The sequence below is a fragment of the Rhinolophus ferrumequinum genome, chromosome 15 (assembly GCF_004115265.2).
Source record: "Rhinolophus ferrumequinum isolate MPI-CBG mRhiFer1 chromosome 15, mRhiFer1_v1.p, whole genome shotgun sequence".
Lineage (NCBI taxonomy): Eukaryota > Metazoa > Chordata > Mammalia > Chiroptera > Rhinolophidae > Rhinolophus > Rhinolophus ferrumequinum.
In genome coordinates this window covers 43,415,048-43,442,640 of record NC_046298.1, presented here as the reverse complement: position 1 = coordinate 43,442,640, position 27,593 = coordinate 43,415,048, and the positions used below count along the sequence as shown (strand labels likewise).

The following is a 27,593-nucleotide window of genomic DNA, read 5'->3' as shown; positions in this document are numbered from 1 at the left end:
CTGATCATAATTGCCAGGAAGCAAAATCTCAACAAACGGATAAAATGCTCCGGAGAATGGCAGTTTTGCAGCTTATTTTAAACATTGGAATCAAAGGAGGAGACATAAGGAGGTTACATGAAATCCATTGGTGGTATATTTAGGGGGTGGGACAAAGCAAAGTGAGGGGAAATCTCTGGGATTGGATAAAAAGTAAAACAGAGAGACACATACTTCTTTTACATTGGTGGGTACAGGATAGTTAACATTTACAGCATATAGAGATTGTATTCAACAAGATAACAATGAGGGGGTTCTGTGGTCTCCCACTCTGGTGTGGTGGTTGTGCCCTGAAGGGTCTGGAATAGATTAGTCTGACATTTCAAAGGTACGTTATTTTAGATGCAAAAAGGCAATAGACAGGCACAAAGATTGACCTTTGTCAAGGAAGCTGCAGGCCCAGGATGTGACTACCCACCACGACCCGCTTTGGGTTAATATTTTCTATGTTCAGACCCATGTGGTTACTATGTGGTTACTTTCAGTCTCTGAGTTTGTAGGGCCAGCCATGCTGGCCTCCCCTGAGCTTGTCAGGTTTAGTATGTGGCCCCTTTTTCATCCACAGTATTAAAAATAAGATCTGAGCACTAGGTGTGCTGGAACCTGGTGTTTTTTTAAAGAAACTTTAATAATTTTTTTTTCAATTACAGTTGACTGGAACCTGATTCTTTAATACACTCTATCCAGCTTTTTTTTTTTTTTTTCCAATGAAACCAGAGTTTGAGAACCTCTGTTCTCAGTTTAGTTTTCCCTGCTCTGAAGTACTTCACTGGCCTTTCTAAACCAGTTTCAGCATGGATCAGCAGAGGGCGCAAGAAAAAGCAGAGGGGTTTCCTTTTCCCAGTGTAGGAGAAGGAGGGGAGACAAGGAACAGAGGCGGGGACTACACTGCGCAAGAGAGCTGTCAAACCTTGGCGTGGATGGGGCGTGTCTTCCGACACAGTCTGGGAGCTGTCACGTGAGGGTCAGCGGTCAGCTGACTGGGGTCCACGTTCCGTAGGGAGGGACGGCCCGAGTAGTGGGGCTGCTGATTGGTGGAGGAGAATCCAGAAAGCTAGCACCTCGGGGCGGGTCTTTGACGGTGGGGACTGCGATTGGCTTATGCAGAATTACGTGAGCTACCGTACGGAGCAACAGGAAGAAAGTAGGGTGCGGAAGGCAGATGTATGCGCAGGCGTTGACGCATCAGGTATCCGATTGGAGGCTGTGAGTCACCGGGCGGCGAGCGGGCGGCTGGCAGGGGTGTGGCCAGCGGGGCGCGCACCGCCCTACGAGGCCGCTGATTGGCCAGAGATAATCACATGGTTCCGGGCCGCAGGAGGCGCGCGCCGGTGCGACGTCAACACAGCCCACTAAGCTCCCCCGACCTGTGTACGGCAGCCCGGCCCCGGCTGAGTCCTGCGAGGGCCTGGGTCGGGCAGTTTGCTGACTCCCTTTGCGGCCGCTATGGACACCTCTGGGAAGGAAGCGGAGGCGATGGCGCTGCTGGCCGAGGCCGAGCGCAAAGTGAAAAACTCGCAGTCTTTCTTCTCGGGCCTCTTTGGGTAAGAACCGCACCGAGGGTCGGCCGTGACCTAGGCTGAGGGGAGGAAGGAGTCATGGCCTGAAGCGGCTGGGTAGGGACTAAGGGCTCGAGCCTAGAGAACGGAGGGGATTCCGGGATGAGATGCCATTATCTAAGGCAGCAGAGGAGACACAGGCTGAGGCAACACGGTTTGAGGAGAGTCTCAGATGGCGGAAGCTTCCTGGTCTGAGAACACCCAGGCCGTGGCGACACCATCAAGACGCGGGAAGGGGAGCAAGGCTGAAGAAGGGCCGAGGGGCCGGAGGAGAAGCTGGGCCTAGGGAGTGTGGTCCGAGACCTTGAAGGGCACCGGCCTGAGGGGATTGAGGAGCCTCGGAGAGCAGGCGGATCCAGAAGCCTTGTGGCGCTCTCCAAGACTCTGTCTGAAGAATCCCAGACTGGCAAGGTCGGACCTGGGGCCGAGGATACCTGACCGGGGCATTGACCTTTCCAAAGCCTGTGGCAGTGGATTCTCGTGAACTCTGGGTGATGGCGGGTCAGGGCTCGGGATCCTGAAAGTGATAAGTTCAGGTGTGCGGTGTGTGAGGTGCCTGGGGTGCATGTGACCGTGGTTAAAGGTGACGAGTGTAGGGGGACCTTATAATTCTGTGGGCTCTGAGCAGAGGAATCCTGGGATAATGGAGTTAGAATGAGCAGTTCTAGGCTCAGAGGCTGGAGACAAATGTGGGGTGGGGGAATGAGTGATGCTGGCTTGGCTTAGGAGACGGAGGGATAAAAGGGAGAGATGAGGAAGATGAGGAAACCACAGGGGACTGGAGGCCTGCTGTGTGACCCCTGAGTAATGATCGGGAGGTGAGGGCGGCCTGAGGGGGGCTGCGTCTACAAAGTCGCACGTGAAATTCGGGTTAGCTCATAAAAGTAGTTCTGATGACCATTGTTAGAGGATTCTTCACAGCTTCGGAGTGTCAACAGCTGGCGTTTGAAGTGTGGCTCTGTCACTTACTTCATGAGCTTGGGTAATTTCCCTGTTAAAGGGGGTGTCTAGTAAAACTTACTTCAGAAGTTTGCTGCTAGTATTGCGTAAGAATGCATGAAAAGTGCTAGAATGGAGCCTGGCACAGGGAGACACTCTGAAAGTGTTAGCTGTCAGCAGTGTTACTTCCAGGAGGGAAACAGGTTTGGAACCTGTTTGGGGCCGTGGGGATCAAGGTGGGAGCCTGTGGGGAGAGGTCTGGGAGGGATAGAGGAAGGAGAGGCTGAGTGTGACGAGGAGAAAGAAGTGTGAAAGGGAGTGGGGAAGGGGCTCTTGTTCCCCGGGACTTAGGTTAGGGGGCGGGGCTCCAGGCTCTGGGTGGAAGAAAGAGAAGATAGCCGGGGAGGACGGGGAGGGTTGTGATGCCCTGGGGACTGAGCACTGGAGAGGGACAGTGGGTTTGTAGAGTTAGAAGAACTGTGGTGGAGGTCGGGTAGGAGTCTGGGAACAGAGAGAGGCAGAGACGGGAAGAGTCTTGCCCAAAGGAAGGCCTCGGGACTGGAGATTGGTAAGACATGACCGGAGGGCCCATTGTTATTTGAAGTTGGATAATGTTTAACAAGAGAACCTGAATACCTTGGCTGACAGTTGCCTGATGTGGAGAAACATCGGGGCAGACAGATTGTATGATTGATTAGGTGAAAAATGTTTTGTTGTAGAGCCCGAGAGCTGGGAGTGGGTGTGTTTCTTCTTCTTTCAGGAAGGGAGGAGGTCAAGTGCAGTGTTTTGGGGTGGGGCCAAGAGCTCAGTTTCTGGCCAGTAGTTTTCCTGGTGGCTTTTGGTGTCTGGTTCCTTTGGACTGAGGATCTGTACTGTTGTCCGGCTGTGCTGGGAGGGAGCAGCAAAGTCAATCCCTGAGACACTTTCCACCCGGTTGGGAAGGCCCGTGGAGGGGAGCAGAGTTTGCCAGCCCAAAATATGCCTCTTTGGAATATTGATTATTTTAGGCTGGTTAATTTTTAGGAATAGCAGACTTGGGAAAACCAAGTAGAAGTCACCCTTTGTAAAGGATGTTTATATTTGTAAGGGGTCTCCCTCAGTGTACCTGGCCTGCCTTCACTACCTAGTGGAGAGGGTAGGGACTGAAATCTGCATAAGTCCTACCCTTGGTTACTGTGCTTTTCCTGGTCACCTCCCTTAATTGACTCTCCACCCCCAACATCTTTTGTCTTTAACTGAAAGTAGTATTAACGGTGGATTCTGTCGTTTTGGCGAGTTACTCCCTGTGCCCGGGTCCCCCCCATGTATATAGGAGGTATACGTTATTAAACTTTCATTTGTTTTTTCTCCTGCTAATCCGCTTTCTGTCAGTTTGATTATTAGATCAGCCAGAAGAGCCACGAGAGGTAGAGGAAAAATTTTTCTCACTTGGCAAACACTAGTAAAGCAAAATTGTCAGCAGTAACTAAGGGCTACTAACTAAGGGCTAGATCGTGTGAAGTTCCTGAGCTGAGAGGAAGCTGCGCGAACTGGAGAAAGGCTCTTGGAGAGGAGTGAGCTGGGGGAGTGGGGACTTGGGGGGGTGTTCTAGGCTGAGGTAATTGTACGAGCAAATATATGTGAGGGGAGGTTCTGCCCGGAATAAGAGGGAATGATGGGGAACCGAGATCCAAAAGGACCAGGGATGGCTCCCCAGAGGAGAGGGCTCCACCTGGGAGGATGAACAGGAATTCTGGGGGTACCCTCTGGGGGGGGAGCACTGCTCCAGGCTGAGGGGACAGCTTGAGGAAGGCCCAGATGTGTGAGGTTTAATACAGAGAGTTCCGTGTTACCACATGAGGTTAGAACGGGCAGAAGTGGGAGGTGAAGCTCAACAAGGACGAGGCCAGTGGAGGGGGGCGGCTTTCTAGAACGGGCTTGGCTGGAGCTGCTGGAGAGCATTGAGGATTTTAAGGGGGGGTCTGTCTTAGTCTGTTCGGGCTGCTACAACAAAATACCATAACAAGGGTGCTTACAACAACAGAAGTTTATTTGTCATAGTTCTGGAGGCTGGGAAGTCCAAGGTCACGGTACCGGTAGATTTAGTGTCAGGGGAGTGTCTGCTTCCTCCTAGACAGCATCTGCACTGTGTCTTCGCGTGGTGGGCTCTGTCTTATCGAGGCACAAATCCCAGTCGGGAGCGCTCTGCCCTCATCACCTAATCGCCCCCAAAAGGCCCCGCCTCCTAATACCATTACCTTGGAGGTTAGGATTTCAACACATGAATTTGTGGGGGGGACATGAAATAATAGCAGATAATGTTTATGAAGTGCTCCCTCGGTCCCTCGGACTCTGAGTCAGGCCTGAGCCAGGCGCTTTACCTGCAGGTGGACAAATGCTGACTTAGAGAAGTTGAGCTAGGTGCTCAGTCCCCCAGTAAGTGAGATCGAATTCACTCCCAGGCCTGTTTGATCCCAAAGCCCTCTGGTCGTCACACTACCCCACTAGCTTCTCCCTGGGCACTAAGGATGTTGGCAAACAGGTGTCACAGGGAGCTGCCTGCCTCTAACTCCTCCTACCTCCCCACCCACGGGGCAGTTTTCTCCAAACATTTAAAGAAAGAGCAGGTGTGTTCACTGCAGCCGCTTCTAGCTCCAAGAGTAATTGAGATGGCACTGAGAGGGGAGTGAGCAAAGCCAGAGCGGAGGGCAGGGGTGCCCGTGGGAGACCCCGCCTGACCACCCTGCCTGACCGCAGCTCTCTGGCTGAGGGCTGGGAGTGTAGCCAGAGGATCGCTCTGGCCTCTTGAGCTGGGTGCCTGTGTGCTGCGTTTCACAACCCACCTTTCTCCGGTGGCTTCAAGAAGGGGGTGTTGGGGCTCAGCATCCCTCGTGCTTCTCCTTCCCGTTTCAGGAACCTCAGCAATGTCACCATCCCAAATGGAGAGGCCTCTGCTCACATGGAAAGGGCCAGTAGAGTCGCCCCAGCTGGATCTGGTGCGGCCCTATCCTTAAAAGTTAAGACCTTCCTTGCTTTTCACTACTTCTCGGCTATCAGACGCTAGGGGGCTTCGGTGCACCAGCCTGCAACCAGCCAGTTAGATCACAGCTCCCCTGTCCCTTCCCTTCTGCTCCCTCCTCCCCCAACTCCCCAGCCAGCGCACAGACACCTGGGGATGGGGCTGCCCAAACTTCTCCTCTGGAAGCAAAACGGGAGATTTCCTGAGTAAAGCACAATGAAACTGCGGAAAAGGAGAGGGGAGAGGCAGCTGGGGTGCACTTTTTCTTCCTTCCTGTTCTGTCTCCCTGGATGTAGGTGGGTCTAGACTCCGGTGCTGTACCCCTGGAGATTGTACAGAGCCTAAGGGCGCTTCTGTTCCCTGGCGCTTTTCCTTCTCCCTCACATCCCGCCTTACTCCCTCTCCCCAATCCAGAACAAAAACTTCTTTCCACCTGGATAGGAAGATGTATTGGAAGTTTCTTCATCTATGAAATGAAAATCAAAGTAATAGCTCCTTTATAGGGTTGTTCTAAGGAATAAATGGGATTATGCGTGTACAGCGGTGAGAACAGTGTCTGGCCCTGGTAAGTGCTTATTAAGTGCTTACTATTATTATTAGGTACACTTACTGGGAGTTACTGGAGAAATAGCGATGACACGGTGTTCTGTCTATCCCCGAAAATAAGACCTAGCCGGACCATCAGCTCTAACGCGACTTTTGGAGCAAAAATTAATATAAGACCTGGTCTCATTTATTACTATATTAATATTAATATATATATATCATATATTATATATATATCATATATATATCATTAATATATATCATATATTACTATAATATAAGACCAGGTCTAATATAATATAATTAATATATTAATTTTTGCTCCAAAAGACGCATTAGAGCTGATTGTCCCGCTAGGTCGTATTTTCAGGGAAACGCGGTACAAACAACATGTCCGTAAAGATCAGATGTTGACAGTCAGTCCTGTTTGAACCGCCTGTAGGCACCAGCAGTCCCAAGAGCCCTAGAGGCCCGCTTTCCTGAGGCAAGACTAGCTGCCACGGTCGGGGTGGGTGTCCCCCATACAGGACCACCTGGGACCTTGCTGAGCCTGGTGTGGGAACAACAGCTTCCGGCTTTGCTTCCAGACCGCCTCCACCCACAGAGCACTCAGAAACCCCTGGCACCAGTTCCAGTGGGCACCGAGGCGGTTCACAGTGCCCTGCCAGCTGCCAAGACCCACCACAGAAAACTTGGCTTTCCTTGTCTAGTCTCCGAGCAGAGTCTTTCCTGGGGGGACCCAAGGTTTCTGGGTAATTTGGCCATCATTTCGCTGCAGTCTGAGGGTTTTGCATTTCTTATTGGGTGGGACTGCCCTGCCTGGTCAGAGGCCCCTGTTGGGGATGAAACTACTGGGAGACACAGGTCTTGAAGAAACATCTTTCAAGGAAAGGAAACATTCGGGTCTTTGGCTGGGATGAAGTAATCCTATTGGGGTGCAGAGGCCTCGGTAGAGGCCCTGTGGCAAGTGTGTCCCCGGCCTTTGCGCTCAGTCAGGAGGGCGATAGCCTGTGGTGACAGGTGAGGCCCAGGGCTCTGTGGAAACCAGATGAGGGTGGCACTTAGCTAATCTCGGGGTGGGGGCGGGAAGCCCACGCGGAAATGTTGAAGTTGGTAAGCGTTTCTAGAATCTCCTCTCTGCGCGCCTGGTAAGGGCGATGCTCTTGTGTGCTAAGCGCCTGCTGTGTGGCTCTGGCTCTCCTGCTGCTACCTCAGGCTTCCAGCAGCTCTGCCACGTGTGGAGACTTATCCCCAGATGCAGATGAGGAAACTGAGGCTGGTGAGCTTGGGAATGCAGGCCTGTGCGTCTACAGTCTGCGATTTTGCCACTGCCCCCAGCAACTCGAGAAATCCTGCTGCCAGGTGGCTGGCAGCCTTCGGAGTGTATTTCTCCTCCTTCGTCTAAGAGCAACCGTTTGAGCGCCTGCCCCGTGCTGCGCGCTGTGCTTAGGTTATTTCTCATGCTCACAAAGACTCCTCCCAGGTCGCTTCATTGTTTCCATTTGACAGACAAAGAAACTGAGGCTCAGGGACTGCTAGGCCAAGATCGCACAGTTAGCAGTGCTGAGAGGATTACAGCCCAGGTCTCCCGGGCCGCAGGCACATTCTCTGTCTGCCCCCTGCCCGTACAGGCATGTGAGAGTGTCCTGTGGCAGCTTCAGAGCTGGGCACTTAGTGTGCAAAGCTTTATTCTTTTGTCCGTGCTGGGGCCTGTGTGCGCACTGTGGGGGCCCAGGCCCTGCCGGGCTCTGCAGAGCTGGGGTGCAGTGAGTGCCCAGCATTTGCAGGTGATGTGGGAGGAGATGCCGGAGGCATCACCCTGCGACTTGGACAGTTCAGCACAGTCAGCGGAGGAGCCAAGCTGTTGGCCGCCTGCTCCCCGTGCCGGCTGGACCTTTATGTTCTCGAATGTTCCTTCTGCCTGCGGCACGTGTGGTGGGCCAGGGCTCGGTAAGGGGAGGCTGCTCAGCCAGGCTCCTGCAGAGAGCAGTCTACTTGCCAGATGAGGGAAACCCGAGCAGCGCTGGCTGGTTAAATCTGCTGGAGCAGTGAGAGCAGGCAGGGACCTTGTCTGCTTGTTTTCCAGAAGACTCTTAGACATGGGGAAGGAAGCCTCCCAGATCACTGGGTGAGGCAGAGGCAAGGGCAAGACTGGACCCCAGGGCCAAGTCACCTTTCAAGCCCTGCACTTCCTGACAGCTTCCTCCTTTGTAAAGCAGGAGGGCTCGGAAATACCTTTGTAAGTACCCAAAGGCTTATTGTGAGGAACTGTGCGCCCCTTCAGCCAGAGTGCCTGGCAGGCCACCGTTAGCCATTCTAGAGAGTAACGCGGCTGCGTAGTGGTGGGAGAAGCAAGCGCTGGGCAGGCGCGTGGGCCCTCTCTTCCCGCCCAGGGCCGCCCAGGGCCTCAGGGGACGGCTGAGGGCTGGTGGCTGTGGCACCACTGAGGGCCAGGGAGTGTCCAGGATCCAAACGGGATTTGCTCCATATGCCCTGCCTTCTGAAGTCCTTAGGAAACTGCAGGTGGGGTGGGTGGCCTGTTGGTGGGAGCCAGGAAGTGCCCAGGGTTGGAAGAAGGAGGGAGGGAAGCTGGGACGCTGCCCTGCACACCCTCCTTGGCCAGGATCCCACCAGGCCGGCTGTGCGTTCCTGGCACTGCCCGCTCCTCTCCATATGGCAGTCACTGGAGGTTGGTGGCTGCGCCTGGGAGACCTGAGACTGCTTCCTCCGCCTTGGGAGGGGGGAGAAAGCAGAGCTGAGCCGGTAATTATAGTCAGCCCTGCTCCAGGCCGGCCCAAACCAGTTCCCTCTATTCCAGGCATGGCTCAGAGCCTGGGATGGAAGAGCCAAGCAGAGGCGGCTTGGGGGAGGTCCGTGGGGGAGGGACAGTCAGCTGTCGCATGTGTTGCTCCCCAGGTTCTTCAGAAGCGGCAGGCCCAGCTAGCTTTTCTGGATCTTGTGCTAGGAGAAGAGGGAGAAGACCTGGTTTCCCCCCTCCGTGAGTTTGCAGTTTTTGTCACAGAGGCCACACTTAGATGAGTGACATGAGCTGCCCTGACTGGGGAGAGAAATCCTGTAGTAAACCGTGCAGATTCACTGTGGGGGGAGACAGCCTGATAGAGCAGTGGAGCTGGGAACTTCTTCCCTCTGGTCACTTTCCTGCCAGAAACCCTCCTGTTGCGCTAGAATAGGGCCTAAGCCTTTCTCTTGGCCTCCAGGCAGCATGGGTGTCCCCTGCCTGCCTCTCCAGCCTCGTTGCCTACCACTCCCTGCACCACAGCCATCCTGGCCCACTTCTCTTCCTTGAACTGGCCCAGCTTGTTTTTGTCTCAGGGCCTTTGCACATGCTGTGACTGCCGTGTGACATGCTCTTCTCTCTATTCATGGGTGTCTCCTTAGTCATCGCTGGGGACTAGGCTCAAATCACACATCCCTGACTTGCCCATTCAAAGAAGCCCTTCCTCCCCAAGTCCCTCTAGTGTTTCATCACTCTGACATTGTTTTGCTGATTTCCTGTTTACGGAGGACCAGGTCCTTCTTTGTTTACTGCTATTATGTCCAGTGCCTGGCACAGCATAAATGCTCAGATATTTGTTCCCCGGATGAATAAATGGCTCTGTGAACAGCGTCTCCAGAGATCCCCCTGTCTGCCCCCTGGAAAGGACCGGGACCCGACTGTTGGAAGCAAAGAGGAGCCTAGGGGCCTGAGCACGTGGTGATCCCTCTGGCTTTTCCACCCTGCCGAGAATCACGCACCCAGTGCAGGGTTGGCCCAGCTTAGTCTGGGATCATAGAATTTCAGCCCAGCAGCTGACAGGCTTTGTGTTGTGTGTCCACTCTGTCCCCCTGAGCTGAAACACAGCAGCAGTTGCTGGCGCTACTCAGTGTTGGTCACTCGGCTTTGGACCTCTCAGTGGGACAGGTCACTCCTGCTCGTCCAGGAGCCCGAGCTTTTTCAGAGACTGTCTGGGTCTGGATAGGATTTAATTGCACCCACAAAGAAGGGGTGTGGTAGGGGGTCCATGGGTGGGCAGACCTGTGATTTCGGTCTGTGAAGTCGTTCGTCTCCTTGAAAAGAGCATTCCAGAGAAGGACGGGATGTGTGTGGGGGGGGCGGGGTGCAGCCTGGTCCCAGCTTCTGAAATTTCTTCTGCCAGAAGCTTGTGAAAGGACCTCACCTCTCCAAGGCCAGGAGTGGGCTCTGAGGTCCTCCAAACACGGCCTTCAGGCCCAAGATGTGTGGGGCCAGCTGGGGTGAAGTCTGGGGGTGAGTGTGGGAAGAACCCACTGCTCAGGGCCACTTCCTGGGGACAGCTGAGGGGCAGAGGGCAGTGTCACTGCAGTCCCAGAAGGCGGAGGGTAGACTTGCATCTGAAGAAGAACCTTACCTGCTGCGATTTGGGTTCGGGAGGCCAGGATTCCGTTCCCAGCCGACTTACCTCGCCTGACCTGGGCCAGGTCACTGGTGGCTGCTTGCCGAGCCGTGGGTCTAAGTCAGCTTTTCCCTTCCCAAACTCTCCTGATCTCTTAATCATTGGGACCATTGTTAAAAATCCCGATTCTGGGCCCCACCCCCCCAGACCTACTGAGTGGTAGCTCCTGGGGGGGTGGCCGTGGGCTCAGGTTTGATGACTGTTATAGCCCCTCAGTGATTCGAGAATGGGCAAGGCAGACCGATGGCACGAGCCGTGCAGTGAAGGCGTGCTCTGAACACAGCTCCCAGAATCGCACTGGAAGCCCTTGCCAGCTGCGGCTGGTATGGCGTGTTTCCAGGGCCAGTTGACAAGGGTGAGGGGTACAACAGTGAAGGTGATTCGTGTGGCTTTGAATTAGAAAATACCCCCTTTCTCAGGGATCACGTCATAGATTGTGTAGACGCCTGACCAATGCGCTATACACCTGAAGCTGAAGTAGGATAATATCGAATGTCAACTATAACTAAATATGTAGTCACGGATGTGGAGTACAACATAGGGAAGGTAGTCGATCATATTGTAACAGCTATAAAGTGGCCAGAGGGGTAGCAGCTTGGAAGGTAGGTTATCACTTTATGAGGGGTTTAAATGTGTAGTACGTTGCTGTGTCCACCTGAAACTAATTTTAAAAATGGGGGGAAAAACAGAAAAAGAAAATACCCCCTTTCTCCTCTTTCAACACAAAACACTGGTTGATGTCAGTAAAGAAAGAATCTGAACTCCATCCAGGGGAATCCTGTGTGTATGAGTTTTATTCTCCTGGGTTTGTGGGTTTGAACAGTTACAGAGGCCACAGAGCTCATGGGCTAAGCTTGGTTGGATTATTGGAGGTGGAAGGACTTATGGGTGAGATACTAATGAAGGGTCCCCCATTCAGAGAGAGGTTTAGATACACTGCTTAGAGGGCGAGAAGGCAGGGTAAAGCTGCCCAAACACTGTCCCAAGCATTGTGGCACTGTGTTCTTCATTAAAAAAAAAAAAAGAAAAAATACTTGTCCATATTTCCCAGGCCCCTACTATTGCACAGTAAGTTTCTGAGGGTTGTTTTGCTTTAAATATTGCTGTGCTGAATATCCCTGTAGCTGTCTGATTAGTTTCTGAAGGTAAATTGCTGGAAATATAATTCATTGCTGTACCAGAGGGCCCAATATAAATCCTAATATATATACATATACATATATATGTGTATTATATATTTCTTGAATAGGTAAAATATGCAGGTGATTAAAAAATTTCAGACAGTACAAATGAGGGGTGTTAGTCTGTCTCTCAACCCTGGTCCCCAGTTCTACAGCCCCCACCCACCTTAGGGAAAAATGCTGCAACTAGTTTTTTGTGTATTTTTCCAGAAATATTCTATGTTTACATAAAGAGGTATGTTTCCTTTCTTCCCCTCTTTTTTTGTTTTGACACAAATGGGAAATTTCGTATTTCTCTGTGTGTCCGTATTGTAATATATGCCCAGTCCTAAATTGGTAATGACACACTTGGAGGGTTGAGAGGTCTTCTCTGAACAACTGCAGTGTGTAGGGCACAGGATTAAGGCTTTGGGGAAGGGACGAGGCGTCCAGAGCTGGGCTCTTCCCCCACCATGCTTTGCAGTCTCTTGGGGAAAGGGACTTGTAGGGAGCCTGAGAGCAGCCCTGGCAGGAAGTGGAAGTGGCTGTCAAAGCCAGGGCTCTGGGGAGGTCCAAGGCCACCCCACAGGGAGGGCCTAGGCTGCCTTTGTGGGGTGGGGGGTGCCACTGACTCTGTGTCTCTTGAGAGCCTAGAGTAGAGGCCTGGGCTACAGCTGGACTCGGGAAGCTGGCTTCACTGCAGTCATGGGGGTGGGCACAGGGGCACGTTGCCACTGTCTCTGCCTGCTTTTTGTCTTTGATACCAGACTAGATTTCCTTATCCTTTTTTCTCTTTCCTTTTTTCCCCAGAGGCTCATCCAAAATAGAGGAAGCATGCGAAATCTACGCCAGAGCAGCAAACATGTTCAAAATGGCCAAAAACTGGAGTGGTAGGTGATCTCTGCCAGAGCGCCTCTGCCCCTTTCTCCTCTTTCCCCTCAGCTTCCAGTCCCCAAGGCCTGGCTGGGAGGTTAGGTTAGCCTTGCAGCTCCTTCTCTTTTTCTGCCTTTTCTAGCATCACAAACCCATCAGCCTGCCTTCTGGTCCTGGGGCCCACTGGGTTATTTTACAACTGATATCTCAGGGCTCTGAAGAGAGGGCTTACAGGATGAGGACAGACAGATTATGGAATCCAGGTGCCCCATGTGGATTGATGAGCTCTATGAAGGGTTTCTCCTTACAATCAGAACTTCAGGTTCCCTGGAAACTGCTCCCTAGTGTTTCCACCAGAGTCTGAATTCTGGGCTGGGGGAACATTCCGGTGGTTCCAGTGATAATATTAATTACAGTTACCATTTACTGAGCCCTGTGCAAAGCACCAAGCGTGCACTATTTAATTGAATCATCCCGGCCACCCTGCGAGCGTCAGTACTATTCATTGATTTCCCCATTTTATAGATTCGGAAATGAAGGTTGGCTCAGCCTCTTGCCCAAGATGCGACAATGATAAGTGACAGAACAGAATTCAGAAACCAGAGCTCTGACTCCAGAGCCTGATGTTTAACCTGCCCCTATGTTGCTTCGTGACCTTTGGAGCCAGAGTGACGGGTTTGTGCCACAGCTTAGACTGGCCACGTGACCCTGGGGAAGGTACTTGGCCTCTCCCCAGCTGTTTCCTCGCCGGTCCCACAGGGACAGTCGTAGTCCTGACCCCGAAGGGCCGTAGTGTGGATTCACGGAGATCAGACATCACCACGAGGGCAGTAGTGACTGTCCTCGGTGAATGTGGTGGCAGCACAGTGTCATATAATGCCGGAAGGGCCTCCAGCTGGAAGAGGTCACCCACTAACCATGTGGGGTTAGTGTCAGGGGGCGGAGTGTCATCCGAGTCATGGCCCTTCTGAGTTGGCCCTGAGTTGTGGTCGGGCTCCCCAAGGCTGGGCCTTGGTTGGCACCCATGGAAGAGAGCCGGGGCGAGGGGTGGGGCTCCGTAGGTCAGAGAGGCAGGAGCCCCGGTGGGGAGCTGCCTGAGGGCCTGGAGGAGAGTGTTGAAAAGTCAGCTCATTGAGCCCAGGGGGGCTGATTTTGTAATATAACTTCAAGTGTCAGCAAAACTGGCTCAGGGAAATCAAGCGAAGACAGTCTGGAACCCCGAGAGGAACTTCCTGACCAGGAAGGAGATGAAAGCTGCGCAGGGCTGTGGAGGCAGCGTTAGAGGCACGGGGTAAATCGGCAATGTCGTTTCTGAGCCTTTGGAGCCACAGACTATTCTGAGCACAGAGCCAGATGCTCTGTGCATTTGTATGCTCCCCAGCTTAGAAAGTGCTTTTAAAGATGGAGGATTTACTTGTCTATCACATGGATGTTACTTTCCCCCTAAAGTTTGTAAACCTCCTCCCCCAACTATTCAAACAAAAGTCCTAGGCCCTTTTTTAAAAAAAATTTTTCCCCGGTGATAGGACCTTTTCCGGAAATTTTGCACTGAGGTTTGGAGGCCTTAAAAATAATAAATCGTATATACCGTGTTTCCCCCAAATAAGACCGGGTCTTATATTAAGGTTTGCTCTGAAAGACGCATTAGGGCTTATGTTCAGGGGATGTCATCCTGAAAAATGATGCTCGGGCTTATTTTCCGGGTAGGATTTATTTTCAGGGAACACGGTAGTGAAACCCTGGGCAGCTTAGTCTGTGCGGCTGCTCTAAAGTTGCAGGACGGGGGCCTCTTGTCTTCTTCCAGCTCAGGAATTCTGGGATTTGGACTCCGCTGGAGGAGAATATAGGGAAGTGGCCTCAGCACGGGGCTGGAGGTGGCAGCAGAGATCCCAGTTAGTACGCCCCCCCCCGCCCCCTGGGGACCACACCGTCTTCTCAGACGAGACACGTGACTGGAAGGGCCTGGGACCCATGGCAGTGACAGTGCAGTTGAGCACAGGACAGACTGGGCTGCAGGTGTTGTCCCCACTGCCCTCTGCCCCTGGGCACTTGTCCCCATGGACTCAAGTTGTTGGTGTCCACATCCTGTTTCCCTTTCTGGCTGTGAAGCTCCTGCAGCGAGCAGACCCCCCCACCGCCCCCATGTACCTCACCATCAGTGTGGTGCTTTGCACACATAACCTGCAGCGATTCTGCATGTGGGACTAGAACATGGACAGAGGCAGAGGAGTCAGGGGAGTTGGACAGGAAGACCTGGGAGTCATGGGGGAAAGAAACCGGCCTTGGAACGGGGGAGTCAGTGGGAGGTGTTGCAGAATTGCATCTCGATTGCCTCTCTTCCCTGACACCTCCTCCCCACCGCACCCCACAATTCAGCCTGCGCTCTGCCTGTGAGCGGTGGTTCCCAGCAGTGTGGTTCAAGGATCCCCGGGGACACCACCAGGGTCCGGAGGCCTGCGGTCCAGGCCACGACCTCTGCTCACTCAGGCCAGTCTCTTCCTCCCTTGGGGACTCTCCGAATTCTGGAGTGCTCGCCCACCTCCCAGGACAGTGTCTGTGTGGCTTACAAAGCGTGGGGCCCTACTCAGGCCAGGATCACTCTTTTCTGTTCCAGGTGCCGGAAACGCTTTCTGCCAGGCAGCCCAGCTGCACCTGCAGCTCCAGAACAAGCACGATGCGGCCACGTGCTTTGTGGATGCCGGCAACGCGTTCAAGAAAGCCGACCCCCAAGGTGAGGGCCTGTGGGCCACTGGGGCTGGCTGCCCAGAGCACCAGCGAGCACTCTCCAGAGAAGTGCTCAGGTTCCCTTAGGGCTCTGGTTTTCTCCAGTGGCCAACACGCGATAGGCTGGCAGGAGGCTCTCACGCTTTCATTTCAGAATTGGCTCCCTTCCTGTTGGCATTTGCATCCCGCTCCAAGCCTCCGCCTCCCCCCTTCTACTTGTGTGTGCAGCTGATCGTTCCCCTCCCGAAGCCTGGGAGCATGTGGGAGTGGGAGTTACATTTCAGACCCACTGCATGCCAAGGGGAGAGGAAAATCTGTTCTGTTGTCAGAATTAACATGCAGAGGGGGTGGGAGGGCTTCTAACACCAGCCAGGTAGGAGTCGCTGCCGAAAAGGGAGAGGAAGTTACTCTGACCTGGCTTCCTCCCACCCCCTCCCCACCACCACCACCAGGGGAACACAGCCTGAGAGAACAAGTTTCTTCAAATGACAGCGTGCTGGGGACAGGAGCCCTGTTTAGGGCTAAGTCATCCTGAGCAAACCGTTTTGTCCCACTGGGCTCATCTGGAAATGGAAGCACAGCCCAGTGGGTACCAGACTTTCAATTTCATGGAGCTGGAATTTTTATTTACTTTTTTGATCTTGGTGCCAGGCATAGGTTGGTAACTTGACATTGTAGCAAGCAAAGGCTTTTTTTTAATGACCACCTGTTGTCACTCTCCTCTCTTATGAGAATGGGGAAGACATGAAATTTTTTTTAAAAGATACATGATCTTGGAATAAAAGCCTATCCTTCCCAAGAGGGGACAGTTGGCAACAGTGCTCAGAGGTCTCTGCGAGGTTCACACAGCAGCACTGGGAGATTGCTGGCGGGTCCATTATCACGATTGGGGACATTGAGTTCCCAGGATTTGATCTCTATGTAGACCAAGTAGCTTTTTTCTCTGTCCCCAGACTTGACTGGTTGCCCCTCTGCCACTGGGTGTCTCACAGATGTTGACCTAAGTGGTCACGTGGTGGGCGTAGGCCCAGCAGTTCCCGAGGGGAGGCCTTGTGACTGGGTGGCCATTGTCACTCCCTGCACAAAGCTGAGTGCTGGGCCATGTGGGGGACGTGGTGATGACCCAGGCAACCCTGGGTTTGTTTTCAGCTTGAATTACCCAGGGAAGTCTCTGTGTCCCCCACCGAGGCCCTCCCTTGCCTCCAGCCTTCCTTCTGCTCCCTGGGGAACTGGTTGACCTGGAGATGCCATCCTAGCATCTATGACCTTAGCTGCTGCTCCAGAGTGACTGGAAGAACTTGTTTCTAGGGTGAGAGCGGAGTGCAGGCTGCGTGACATGCGCACAGCACCAGTTGCTCTTTAAACAACCCCAGCGCTTCCCGTGGACAGGCCCCACCTGGCACTGTGATGTCATGTCCTTCCTGGCTTTTGATCGGCGTTTTCTCAGCCTTCTGCAAGGGTCAGCAAGGTGTGTCTTGTGTGGCCTGGGGCCTGGCCTTAGGAAGCCGGGATTGCAGAGGTGTCCCAGGCCAGTGGGAGAGCAGCAGTAGTTAGATGTGGTGACAGTCCCCTCGTGGGGCACAGAGGCCAGCTTGGTTTCTCCAGGGGTCAGCGAGCACGGTTCTCTGCCCTGGGAGCTGAGGCTGGAGGGATGGATTTGGGTGGGGGAAGTGTACGGGGGAACAAAAGGGCAGTGGAGCAGAGGGGAGCCTGATTTGGGAAGAGCTGAGAGCGGGTAGCTTGGCTGGAGCCCAAATAAGGTGCCTGGTGCTGAGCAAGGAGGGGCATTGGAGTGGCATCCCAGCACCACTGCCAACCCCGTCACAGCTCCGAGTTGGGGACCATTCCAGCCCAGGGTCAGGAAGAGGCCACATTTGCATCCGAGTGACAGGTCCGGGAGCAGCATGCTCTCCTGTGACCTCGGGCAGGTCGCTTAATCTGTTGGATCTTCATTTCCTGGTCTGGTAACACAGAGACCACATGTGAGATAAGGGGCAGACATGCCCAGGGTGGCACCTGGCGTGTGATAAACATGTAGTGAGGGCCAGCTGCCGGCTGCCATCCACTGGGGGCCTGGCCTGGCCTCGGAGCCTCCGCCCCTTGGCGCGTGCCTCGTGCAACAGAGCTGGAGGGCCGATTTGGAAGCCGGCCCAGTTTCCCCACGCAGGTGGCCAGCTCCCTGCGGCTCTGCTGCTCACTTCACCTGCCTCAAAGGCTTCTCCTGTGTCAGCACTTCTTGCAGGAGCCGTGGAGGGAGGGCTTTGCCCTCCAGAGGCAGCTGGTGCCACGCCTGTACCTCAGCCTGCCAGGGCTGGCCAGGGCGGAAGGAAAGGATTTCGTTCCTGTCATCGCTCTCTCCCTCTGTGGAGTCTGCCCTCAGTGTGGGCCAGGGGTGGCCTGTTGCTGCCTTGGTGTCTGGGGGGTGGGGGTGGGGAGTGATGCCCAGGGCTGTCAGTGGTTCCCCAGTTTCCCAGCCACCGTCCGCCGCTCTGGGCAGTCAGGCCAGGAAGGCCTCTTACCTGCCTCCCTCATGGCTGTGTCCAGGGGTTCGTACGTGCCTGTGCACCCAGTGCAGGGAGGTGGCCAGGCCCCCACTTGCCCTCCGCCCCATATCCTTCCCCCCACTGCCATTTATTGGATGCCTACTGTGTACCAAGCCCACAGCATCTTCCTTTAATCCACTCCACTTCCTGTGGGTTCTGCGATTTGCCTGTTTTACAAGGAGACGGGCCAGGTCCGGGTGTGATGAGAAAGAGACTGCAGCAGCAGGATGGGAGGGGGGTGGGGCAGCTGGAGTCCAGGGTGCGGGTTGAGGGCCCTGGTTTGCAGACTCGCTGTTTCCCTAAGCCAGCACCTTCCCCTTTCTGGGCCTCAGCCCCCCCCCCCGCCCCGTCCTGGCCTGGATCATTCCAGTGTCCCTTTCCAGCTCCAGCTTTCTCTGGGTGGACAGGGAGACGGGAGGAGTGAGTTTTGCTGTGCTTATCCAGGGGTGCGCTGGCCGCTCTTCCCGGGGGTCCTCGTGCCCATGTAAGCCAGTTGTAGCCAGGCTTGTCCACTAGCACTCTTGCTGGGGTGTCGGCTGGTGGCCTGCTGCTCTCAGGGACAGCTGTCCTGGAGGGAAGGGCAGGCATGAAGAGGACTTAACCCTGTGAATCCATGTTCCTGCCCAGGGGATAAGCCTTCCTCCCACCCTGACACTGCAGGGCCACCTTGCTGACATCACTCCAATGCCAGTGCCAATGCCAGCAGGCCCTGGGTGGCAGCTGCAGGGGAACCTTTCCTGCCAGGGGCACTCCAGCCTCTCCCTTTCCCAGCTGCGAAGCTCACTGGGCGCAACCTTGCCACCTCGGCCTGCAGGTGCCCTGTGGGGCACTCCGGGCGGTCCAGGAGTGGGTGTGGATGAGTTGCAGGGTCCTGCTGGTCACGTCCACGTCCTGGGGTGCAGGACGGAGCAGGGGTGGGATGAGCAGAGCCCGCTCACTGCGCCCCAGCTGCCCTGCTCCTTACCATCCTCATCAGAGTGCTGCGACCCGCGTGGCAACCAGCTGCCAGCTCATCCGTCACTTCCAGAAATGCTGTTAGAGTGTCTGTGTGTGTGTGTAAGTCACACGCACTGTAATGTTTGTTGTGTTCTCTCCCTGTCCTCCTCTGTCTCCTTTCACCTCCGTTTCCTCTTCCCCACTGCCCAGGCGTTTAGCTGTCAACCTCAGAACTTGGACTGAGTGGTGTACATTCTCTGAATCTATTTGGGGTTCCCAGAGGCCTTTCAGAATTGGACAAAACCTCCAGACCCCCTCACCCCCAGAATAGTGCTCACAGACACACAAGTTTTGCATGTAAATTGGGGGAGGGGGCTTGTGGACTCCCTGGAAGCCCAGCCCAGCACTAAGAGCCTCTGTTCAGATGTCTCCCTGGGTGGTGAGACCATTTGAAAGCAGGTGCCAGACCTTACACGTCTCTGCAGCATCTTGGCCCCATGGGCCCAGCTGACTGGAGACCCTGGTGGCAGACCAGGAGCCTTTTGAATGCCCTGGGCTGCAGGATGAACTTTCAGCCTTGGCCCAGCTCAGATCCCTGTCCTGTGGTCTGTCCAGGCTCTCTGTCTTTCCCCTTCAAACACCCCCCGCACCCTTTCCTACTGAGATGTGTTTAAAAAAAAAAGAATGAAAGAAACCTCCCAAGAGCTCGTCTCTGTCAGCTAGAAAATGCCTCCCACTCAGGCTTCTCACTCTCCTCCAAATAACTTGTCAAAAGGAAAAAGCTATTCCCAAATTTAAAATGTTGCAAGAGATAGTACAACAAAGGTAGCCCAATTCTTCCTCTCCAGTGCCAGCCCGGTGTGTCTGTTTCATTGGCGAAATTTGTGGTTTGAGGAGCTGGTGGTATCAGTGCCAGGTTAAGGAGGGCACAGAGGGTGCTGCTGAATACTGAAATGGGGGCAAGAGAGTGGTGGTGCCTTCGAGTCATGGCTTCCAGTCCCCTCCTGCCATAGATGGCGGCCAGACAGGTGCAAGTGACATGGTTCATTCAGGGTGCTGCAGTGAAAGGGTGGCAGCCCAGGTGGGACCTGGATATTTCTCAGTATCAGGCTTGGCCGCCTCTGGCCCCACCTTTCCTAGCAGCTCTGTCCTTGAGGGTAGGGCCTTGGAAGATGTGACTCAAAATCCCTGTGGGAGTCTGGCCATCAGCCTGACCCAGCACCAGCTATGTCCTGTTCCCTGGGCTTACTGGGAAGGTGGTGGCATTGTGGCAGCTCGAGGGAGAGGGCAGCCACGGCAGCCACTGTGTGCCCAGCATGTCAGTCTGCAGAATAAATGAGTCAGACCACGTTTCCTGGGCTTCACCATCCCCCCCAGTCCTGAGAGAGCTCGGGAGCGTAAACCCTGGCAACTCTGAGCAGATTGATCTCGCCATAGGCCGCCTGCATCCCCTCTCCCAGCTTCTACTGAAATGACTTCAGTTTCTCACTCCTCCCCGCCTCCCTGTTTCTCTCCCCAGAGGCCATTAACTGTTTGATGAGAGCAATCGAGATCTACACAGACATGGTAAGTCACTGTGTGCTGTCCCCCTCCTGGCCCACCAAGAACAGGCTGGGAGGGGCGTGGGGCCAGGGGTAGGCACCTGTGCTGGGCTGGCTCCTGGCGGCAGCTGCAGCACTGCAGAGGCCCCTTCCTGGGTCCTGCCTGCAGCCTCCTCCCCACAGGCCGTCATTGTGGACCTCGGCAGTTATTGGGGAGGGGTGTGCTTTTCCCCTTACCCAGCCTTCCCCGCCAGTATCTATTTGATTACCAGCTCTACCAGCTCATGGCAGGGCAGGGGGTTTGGTGGCCATGTCCAGAGTGGGCTCAGCTCCTGCTCCCCCCCCCCCGGGAGCATCCCCATGGACAGAAGAGGCCCAGAGAGGTGGCTGCCGGCCAGAGGCCAGGGAGCCGGGGCTAGAGCGGGGCCAGACTCCTGTGGACTCCACTTTTCGCTTCTCACACTCCACCTCTGTCTTGCCAGCGCCCTCCCCCAGGCAGGAGCAGGTCCTGTCCCCTGCCCGGCCAGGCCGTGGGGCCCTGTGGTATGACAGTGCCATTAGTGCAGCAGCTGCCATTTAGTGACCCAGACACTCAGCCAAGTGGTTTCATCCTCCCACAACAGCCCTGTGAGGTGGGCACTGTTGTTGGCCCGTTTGTCAGTCAGGAGAGGGGGGCCAAACAGGTGATGTGACAGACTTTAGGGACGCAACCTACAGACAGGAGTCGCTGAGACCCTCAGCGAGGCCTGGCTGAGTCCAGGGCCTGGCCCTTTCTTGCCGCCCTCAGTGTGGGGGTGGCCATGAACTCGCCCCTGTGTGCAGAGCAGCAGGCCAGGCTCCTGGACCCCAACAGGCTGCAGGCAGGTAGAGGGTGCTCAGCCTCTCAGGGAGCTTCAGGCCTCAGAGGGAGGGAGGTTGTCCGCTGGGCAGTGGGGACACTCACGCCCTTAGCCCCAGTTTCTCCAGGACTTTTACCAGGTGACCCCAGGCTGGTCCTTGGCAGCCTCTCCAGGCCCCCTGTCGAATGCTTCCTCAGGCCGGGGCCCCTGCCATGTACCTCTGCACACACTGTCCCTGGTGCCGTCCCGTCCACTTGGGGGCCCAAGGTCGCCCAGTTGGGGTGGCACTCAGACCCGGGCCTCTCAGCCTACATCCTCACCCTAAGCCCTGTGCCCTCCGCCTCTCGCTACCCTCTTCTGCACACCTCACCTCACAGGTGTGGCTGAGGGGGAGGGAGCCCCAGCTTCGGGGACTGGGGCGGGGCACTGGTCACAGTCCACCCCTTCCATGTCCCTACCCAGGGCCGATTCACGATCGCAGCCAAGCACCACATCTCCATCGCTGAGATCTACGAGACGGAGCTGGTGGACATTGAGAAGGTCAGTGGCAATCAGGCCCTGCCTGGCCGGCGTCAGCAGGGAGGGCTGCCGCGGCCAGTCCTCCGGGACTGGGGCTCCTCTCTCTGTCTTGTCCACTCGGGGGAGTCCTCTGGTGTCTGAGCACCAGGAAAGGGGCGTGGGGCACTGGCTCTGTCCCAGCAGGTCTGGGCCTGCAGGTGACAAAGGCTGCATTGGTGCCACTTTGCCCCCTTCCCGCCCCGTGTTTCCCCAGGCCATCGCCCACTACGAGCAGTCTGCAGACTACTACAAAAAGCGAGGAGTCCAACAGGTACCCAGGACCCAGCCCGCTCCTGCCCGCCCAGCCCCCGGGCGCTTGCGACTCCGCACCAACCTCCCTCTTCTCTGTCCGCCCCACACAGCTCAGCCAACAAGTGTCTGCTGAAGGTGGCCAGTTACGCTGCACAGCTGGAGCAGTATCAGAAGGCCATTGACATCTACGAGCAGGTGGGCACAGTGGGGCTCTGAGCCCTGTGCTCTGCCCCCTGCCTGTGCACCAGTGCCCCTTCCCTGTCTGTCACCCTGTCCATCGCCCCCTCCCTTTCTCTCCACTTCCCTCTGTCAGCCCCTCGCCCTCACCCTGTACTTGGCCTGGCTGCATGCTTTTTCCACCCACGACGCCATGCAGTGTCACTACCCTCTCCCTAGCTAGGCCCATCCCACAGTCCTCACAAGGAGCTTCCTGCGTGACCCCAGAGTGAGGCTGACTCCAAAGAACCAGCATCGGGGAGGGGACAGGAAGAACTGCCAAAGCCTGGGGGGACGAGAGGCAGCTGAGGAGCCCACAGGAAGGGGTCAGGGAACAGGGCCCCTCACCCATGATGGGAGGGAGGAAGCGTTTCATGGCTGTGCAGGCCCCCCCTGCTCTGTGGAGAGGGCCGGGCGGGGCCCGGGCTGTGCTGGTGGGATCCGCCTGGCCAGGGGAGAGGCAGGCAGCTGGCGTTGGAGGAGGGCGGCCGGGCACCGCCTCGTGTTCCAGCAGCCTGCCACCCCGCCCCCCACCGATGTGCCAGCCTCCTGTCAGGCCTGACAGCAGGGCCACCTCTTCCCCTCATCGGGCGCCTTGGGAGGCCCTGTGACAGCACCCACCTCCGCATCATGCCCGGGGCCTTGGTCACTCACGCACCAATTGCTGACTTCCCCGGGGCTGGTCCCTGGCCTCCTGCCCCTGGGGTCCCGGCTAGCAAGGCTTCACCTGGCGAACAGTGTCATCTGTAAAGCTCCCAGCAGGCCGCCGCCTGCCTGGTAGTGACCCTCGCCCTCTGGCTGCCCCCAGGTGGGGACCAATGCCATGGACAGCCCCCTCCTCAAGTACAGCGCCAAGGACTACTTCTTCAAGGCGGCCCTCTGCCACTTCTGCATCGACATGCTCAACGCCAAGGTGAGTCCCGCCAGAGCTGGCCCTACCTGCCAGCGACTGCCCCCAAAGCACTAGAACCATTGTCACCAGGACAAGTCCCCTCTCAGCCTTTAGCAGGGTGAGCCCCTCACTCACATCTGGACCGTCATAACAGGCCTTAGGCTGCTTATTCTCATTGCTGCATTTCTGTCCCTGATGTCACATGCCCGGCCCCTTAGTGTTTGAGTTTCCAGCTCCTGGCTCACTCGCTTGCCGGCTGTTCGTGAGAGCACATTTTGAATCTTGACTGCACCCCGTGAGGTCAGCACCACAGCCACACGTTTTACAGATGACACTGAGGCCGAGACCAGAATCCCTTGTTCAAGGCCACATGGCCAGTAAACTACAGCCCAGATTCCAAGTCTTTCTGACGCCCAGTCTCACAATTTGAACCATAGCCTATGTGCCCACCCACCCATTTTCAGGGCCCCTTGTCAAGAGAGGGGTCAGTGCTGGGCAAGGGGCAGGGAATGGCCAGGCAGAGAAGCTGGAATTCCTGGGGTCTCTGGCTGTTTCCTCACTTTCAAAATGGAGGTCACCATCATTTGACCCTTCCTGGGTCTTCATGATGGTTAAGTGTGAAAAGTGCCCAGCACCAGGCCTGTCATATAAAAGGTACTTAAATGAGGCAGTTGTCATTTGCCCGCTACCCAGGGTGGGACAGGGGCAGCACTGTGCCCGTCTGGGAAGCCATCGCCTTACCGTCCCCAGCTGTCTCTGCAGCCAGGCTCTTGCTGAGCTCAGCTCCATGGAGGTGCCACCAGTCCCAGAGCCAGGTGACACTGGAGGCTGGGGCAGGAGCGCAGAGAGTTCACTCAGGGCCCAAGCCAGCCCCAGATCCCCTCGGCTGCCAGGCCTGAGGCTCCAGCAGCCCCACTTTATTGGCCCCTCTTTATCTTCCTTCCACCCTCGGGACACTCAGCTTGCTGTGCAGAAGTACGAGGAGCTGTTCCCTGCTTTCTCTGACTCCCGAGAGTGCAAGCTGATGAAAGTGAGTGTTGGGGCCCCTTTCCCCGCCCTTTCCACCTGGGCTTGGAGGTGGGTGGCTGCGAGCCAGGCTGGGGACCCTGGAGGCTTGGATCCGGTTAGTGTGATCACCGAGGTTTGTGTAGTGGTTCTCAAGGGTCTTCTGTTTTTATTTCATTTTCCTTCTTCTGCCATTTGAGTCTCCATTTTCTAGATGAGACAAGACTCCAGCAGCAATGAGCCAGTAGGGGCTGAGCTGTGACACTCACACCACCCCCTTCTGTGTCCATGAGCTTGCGAGTGATTTCTGACGTGGGCAGAATTGGAACACAGCCCTTTCCTTCCTCTCAGCATGGAAGTGTCCCCGATACTCACCCACCCAGATGGTGTATGCGTGGATCTAGTCCCAGCCAGGCCTCAGGCCAGCCGGGGCCCCTGACCCCTGCCTGCCATTGTCTTGCAGAAATTGATAGATGCCCATGAGGAGCAGAACGTGGAGAGCTACACTGAGGCGGTGAGTGGCCGCCCTCCTCAGACAGGCTGTTCTGTGAATGTCACCCTTTTTATCTGTGGCCCCGGCCCCTGGCCGTGAATTCCTTTCTCCAGTCCCCCCAGAATCCTCACAAGTAGCCACAGAGGTGTAGGCAGTGTTCTCCCCATTTTAGAGATGATGGCTCTGAGGCCAGGAATGGTGAAGACACTCGTCTTTGACCCCTTGGGGGCAGGGCTGGGTTCAGAGCCGCATCTGTCTGCCCCTGAAGGCAGGGTCTGGCCACTTGGAGCCCCACGCCCTGGCGGAGCAGCTGAGGGCACTTTGGAATTGACCTAGAGGAGCAGAGAGGGAGGAGAACGAACGGTGTCATCCTCTCTCCTCTCCCGGGGACAGGAGGGAAGAGGCGAGGGGCCAGGAGAGGCGGCATTGGGAGGTCCCGTCCTTCCAATAACAAATCCCCCAACAGATCCACCCCCACAGTGATGTTTCTCCCTTTCCTGACTGAACCTTCTGGAACTCAGTTGTGTCCAGCTCAGGTCCTGATCCGGTTCCACTAGACTGCGTCTGTCAAGCGTGTCTCCCTGGGCACCTGCCCCTTAGGAAGTGTGGGCACCTAAGTGATGACAGAGACCAGCTCCCTGTCGTCCCTCCTGCCCCGGCCTGCAGGCCGGGTGCCAGGAAGCCCAGCCAAGGAGCCGTGGAGAAGCGGAGGGCACAGGGGCAGGGGTTCTCGCTGGCCTTTCTCTCCCCACGGCACTGCGGACAGGCTTTTGTCACATCTTCAGGCTTCAGTTTCTCCATCCATAAAACAAGGAAGCTGCATCCTTTTTTTAAAACTACAAAAATCTATTTTCCCCCAAAGGAAGCCTTATGCCCAGGCTAGTGAAGACCCAAAACGGAGCTGCTCTGCCTGGAGTCTCTGGTCCGCAGCTTCCCCTTGTTCCTCCTCAGGGACCAAGACTGGCAGGGACACATCTAGGGAATCTTGGGACCAGAGACCTTGGTCTCCACGATCGGGGCCAGGGAGGGAGCCAGGGTCAGGTGGGACTGCCGCCTGTCACCATTGTCACCATTGCTGGTGTGCCACAGGTGAAGGAGTATGATTCCATCTCTCGGCTGGACCAGTGGCTGACCACCATGCTGCTTCGTGTCAAGAAGACGATCCAGGGTGACGAGGAGGACCTGCGCTAAGCCCTGCCCAGCCCCCTAGCACCTCTTCCTGCCCCTCCGCTCTCCCCGGTGGCCCCTCCAACGAAGATCAGTGTGAGCCCAGAGAGAGGTGGGCATGAGACCTTGGCTGCGGGACCTTCCCTCTCTTCCACCAGGAGTCTCGCAGGCCACAGAGCAGGCTCAGCACTGCTTCGGCGCCCTTGAGGCCGGGCCTGCTGGCCAGTCATCCTGTTCTCTCTGCACCCCCTGCCCCCTGCCCATTTATTTAAGCCCCAAAGGTGCCCTTCTCCTCCCCAAAACACAGACCTATTTGCTGTGGGTGCTGCCAGGAGGTGGGGGGTCAGCATCTGGCCCCCATCTCCCTACTGGCTGAGGTGTGAGGTGGTTTTCTGTCTCCCCACTTCTGTCCCCCAGCTGAGCTCTGAGCACATGCAGCCGCCGAGATTTGCTCTTGCCGCTGGGAGTGGGCTCCTCCCTGTCCCGCCCCAGGGCCAGGAGCTTCCTGCAGCCCAGACCTCTCAGGGACCTCCCAGGCCCTGGAGCTCAGAGGGTCCCGCACCCAGCCCACATCTGCTCCTCCCTAGTGCTTTGAGGTTTTGTCAGTGGGAAGCTGCAGCTGGCCCAAGAAAGAAAATAAAAAACAACACTTCGCATGAGTCTCTTCCTCCTCACCTCTGCTACCCCCTTCCTTCGGGGTTGGAGTCCTGTCATCCTGTCCTTCTTGGTGCCCCCCACCCATTTGGGCTCTGGGCACACTGTGGGAAGAGGAGGGCAGCTTTTCCAGAGACTTGGCTGGGTTGGAGGTCGGGAGGGAGCCCCCGAGATGGTGGGTTTGGGAGTCCAGGAACACCTGTCGTCATGTAACGTTCTGTGGGCCTTGGTTTCCTCAGCTGGGGTGATGGGTGGTAGTGCCGTCCCTCAGAGCTGGCTGCAACAGTGGGGTAAGAAGGGGTGCAAGAGGCCCACCAAATCTTCCAGCCTCACCCATGTCCACATTTCCCTGGAGGGAGGGCTGAGAGCCCCAATGACACTTGTCTCAGGTGTTGCAGGACTAGGGAGGACGTGCCTTTGGTGGGCAGAGTAGAGGACTGAGTGGGTATGGAGAGTGGGAGAGGAGACGACAAGCACTGTGCCCGGGAAAGGTGGGCAAGAACCACCCACCTCCACACACCACCATGTGGGCCTGCTTGTCAGGTGAGCTGTCTGATGTGCACGTCTTCCACCCCAGCGCTAGGCTGGGGCCCCCTCACTGTAGGGGGACAGCTGGAGGAGGCTCAGTGCCCGAAGGCAGGCAGCGTCACAGTGTGATGGGATAATGTCAGGAAGTGAACGGGGCAGGAGTAATGCAGAGGAGGGGCTGCCTGGGAAACGGCAGACTGCTCAGAGGTGCTCCAGCCTAGAGTCTGAAAGAAGTTCAGGAGAGGTTCAGGTTCACCGAGCCAGGAAAGCGAGGCCTGTATGACACCACGCCCCGCTCTTCCCACAGCTCCATCGATTGACAATGGCTGCCTCAAGCTCAGTTAAGACTCCTGAGACCTGAGATTGATTATTGATGTCTGTTGTGGGCACATGCCGAAGAATAAGATCTGTGTCTGCCATCTGACCGAAATAGTAATTCTCAACCCTGACTAAGCTTAAAAGCATTAAAAATACCCAAGCTTGGGTCACATCCTGATAAATTGTGGTTTGATTGAGGTCCCCCATCCTTTTGGGTTTGTTTTTCCTGCAAGTTCCACAGGTGATTCAAATGTGCAGCTAGTGTTGGAAACCACTAAACAGGACAATTACTTCCTTTTCAACCTATAACTGCTTTCATTTATTGATTTGCTCAACAAACATTGTGAATGTAGTTTAGAGGTTACCACATGAAGCAGAAG

General features: G+C 55.7%; 1 protein-coding gene across 1 annotated transcript; it reads left to right on the top strand.

Annotated features, from left to right (window-relative positions):
• The first annotated feature begins 1,336 nt into the window (after positions 1–1,336).
• On the top strand, positions 1,337–26,373 carry NAPA (NSF attachment protein alpha). The gene is given in 12 exon segments (XM_033128368.1): positions 1,337–1,583; positions 12,485–12,564; positions 15,162–15,278; positions 20,270–20,316; positions 21,593–21,670; positions 21,903–21,938; positions 21,940–21,959; positions 22,051–22,135; positions 22,965–23,069; positions 24,010–24,078; positions 24,517–24,567; positions 25,636–26,373. Coding segments are annotated over 12 exon segments (888 nt in total). The 5' UTR covers positions 1,337–1,485; the 3' UTR covers positions 25,738–26,373.
• Positions 26,374–27,593: the final 1,220 nt, after the last annotated feature.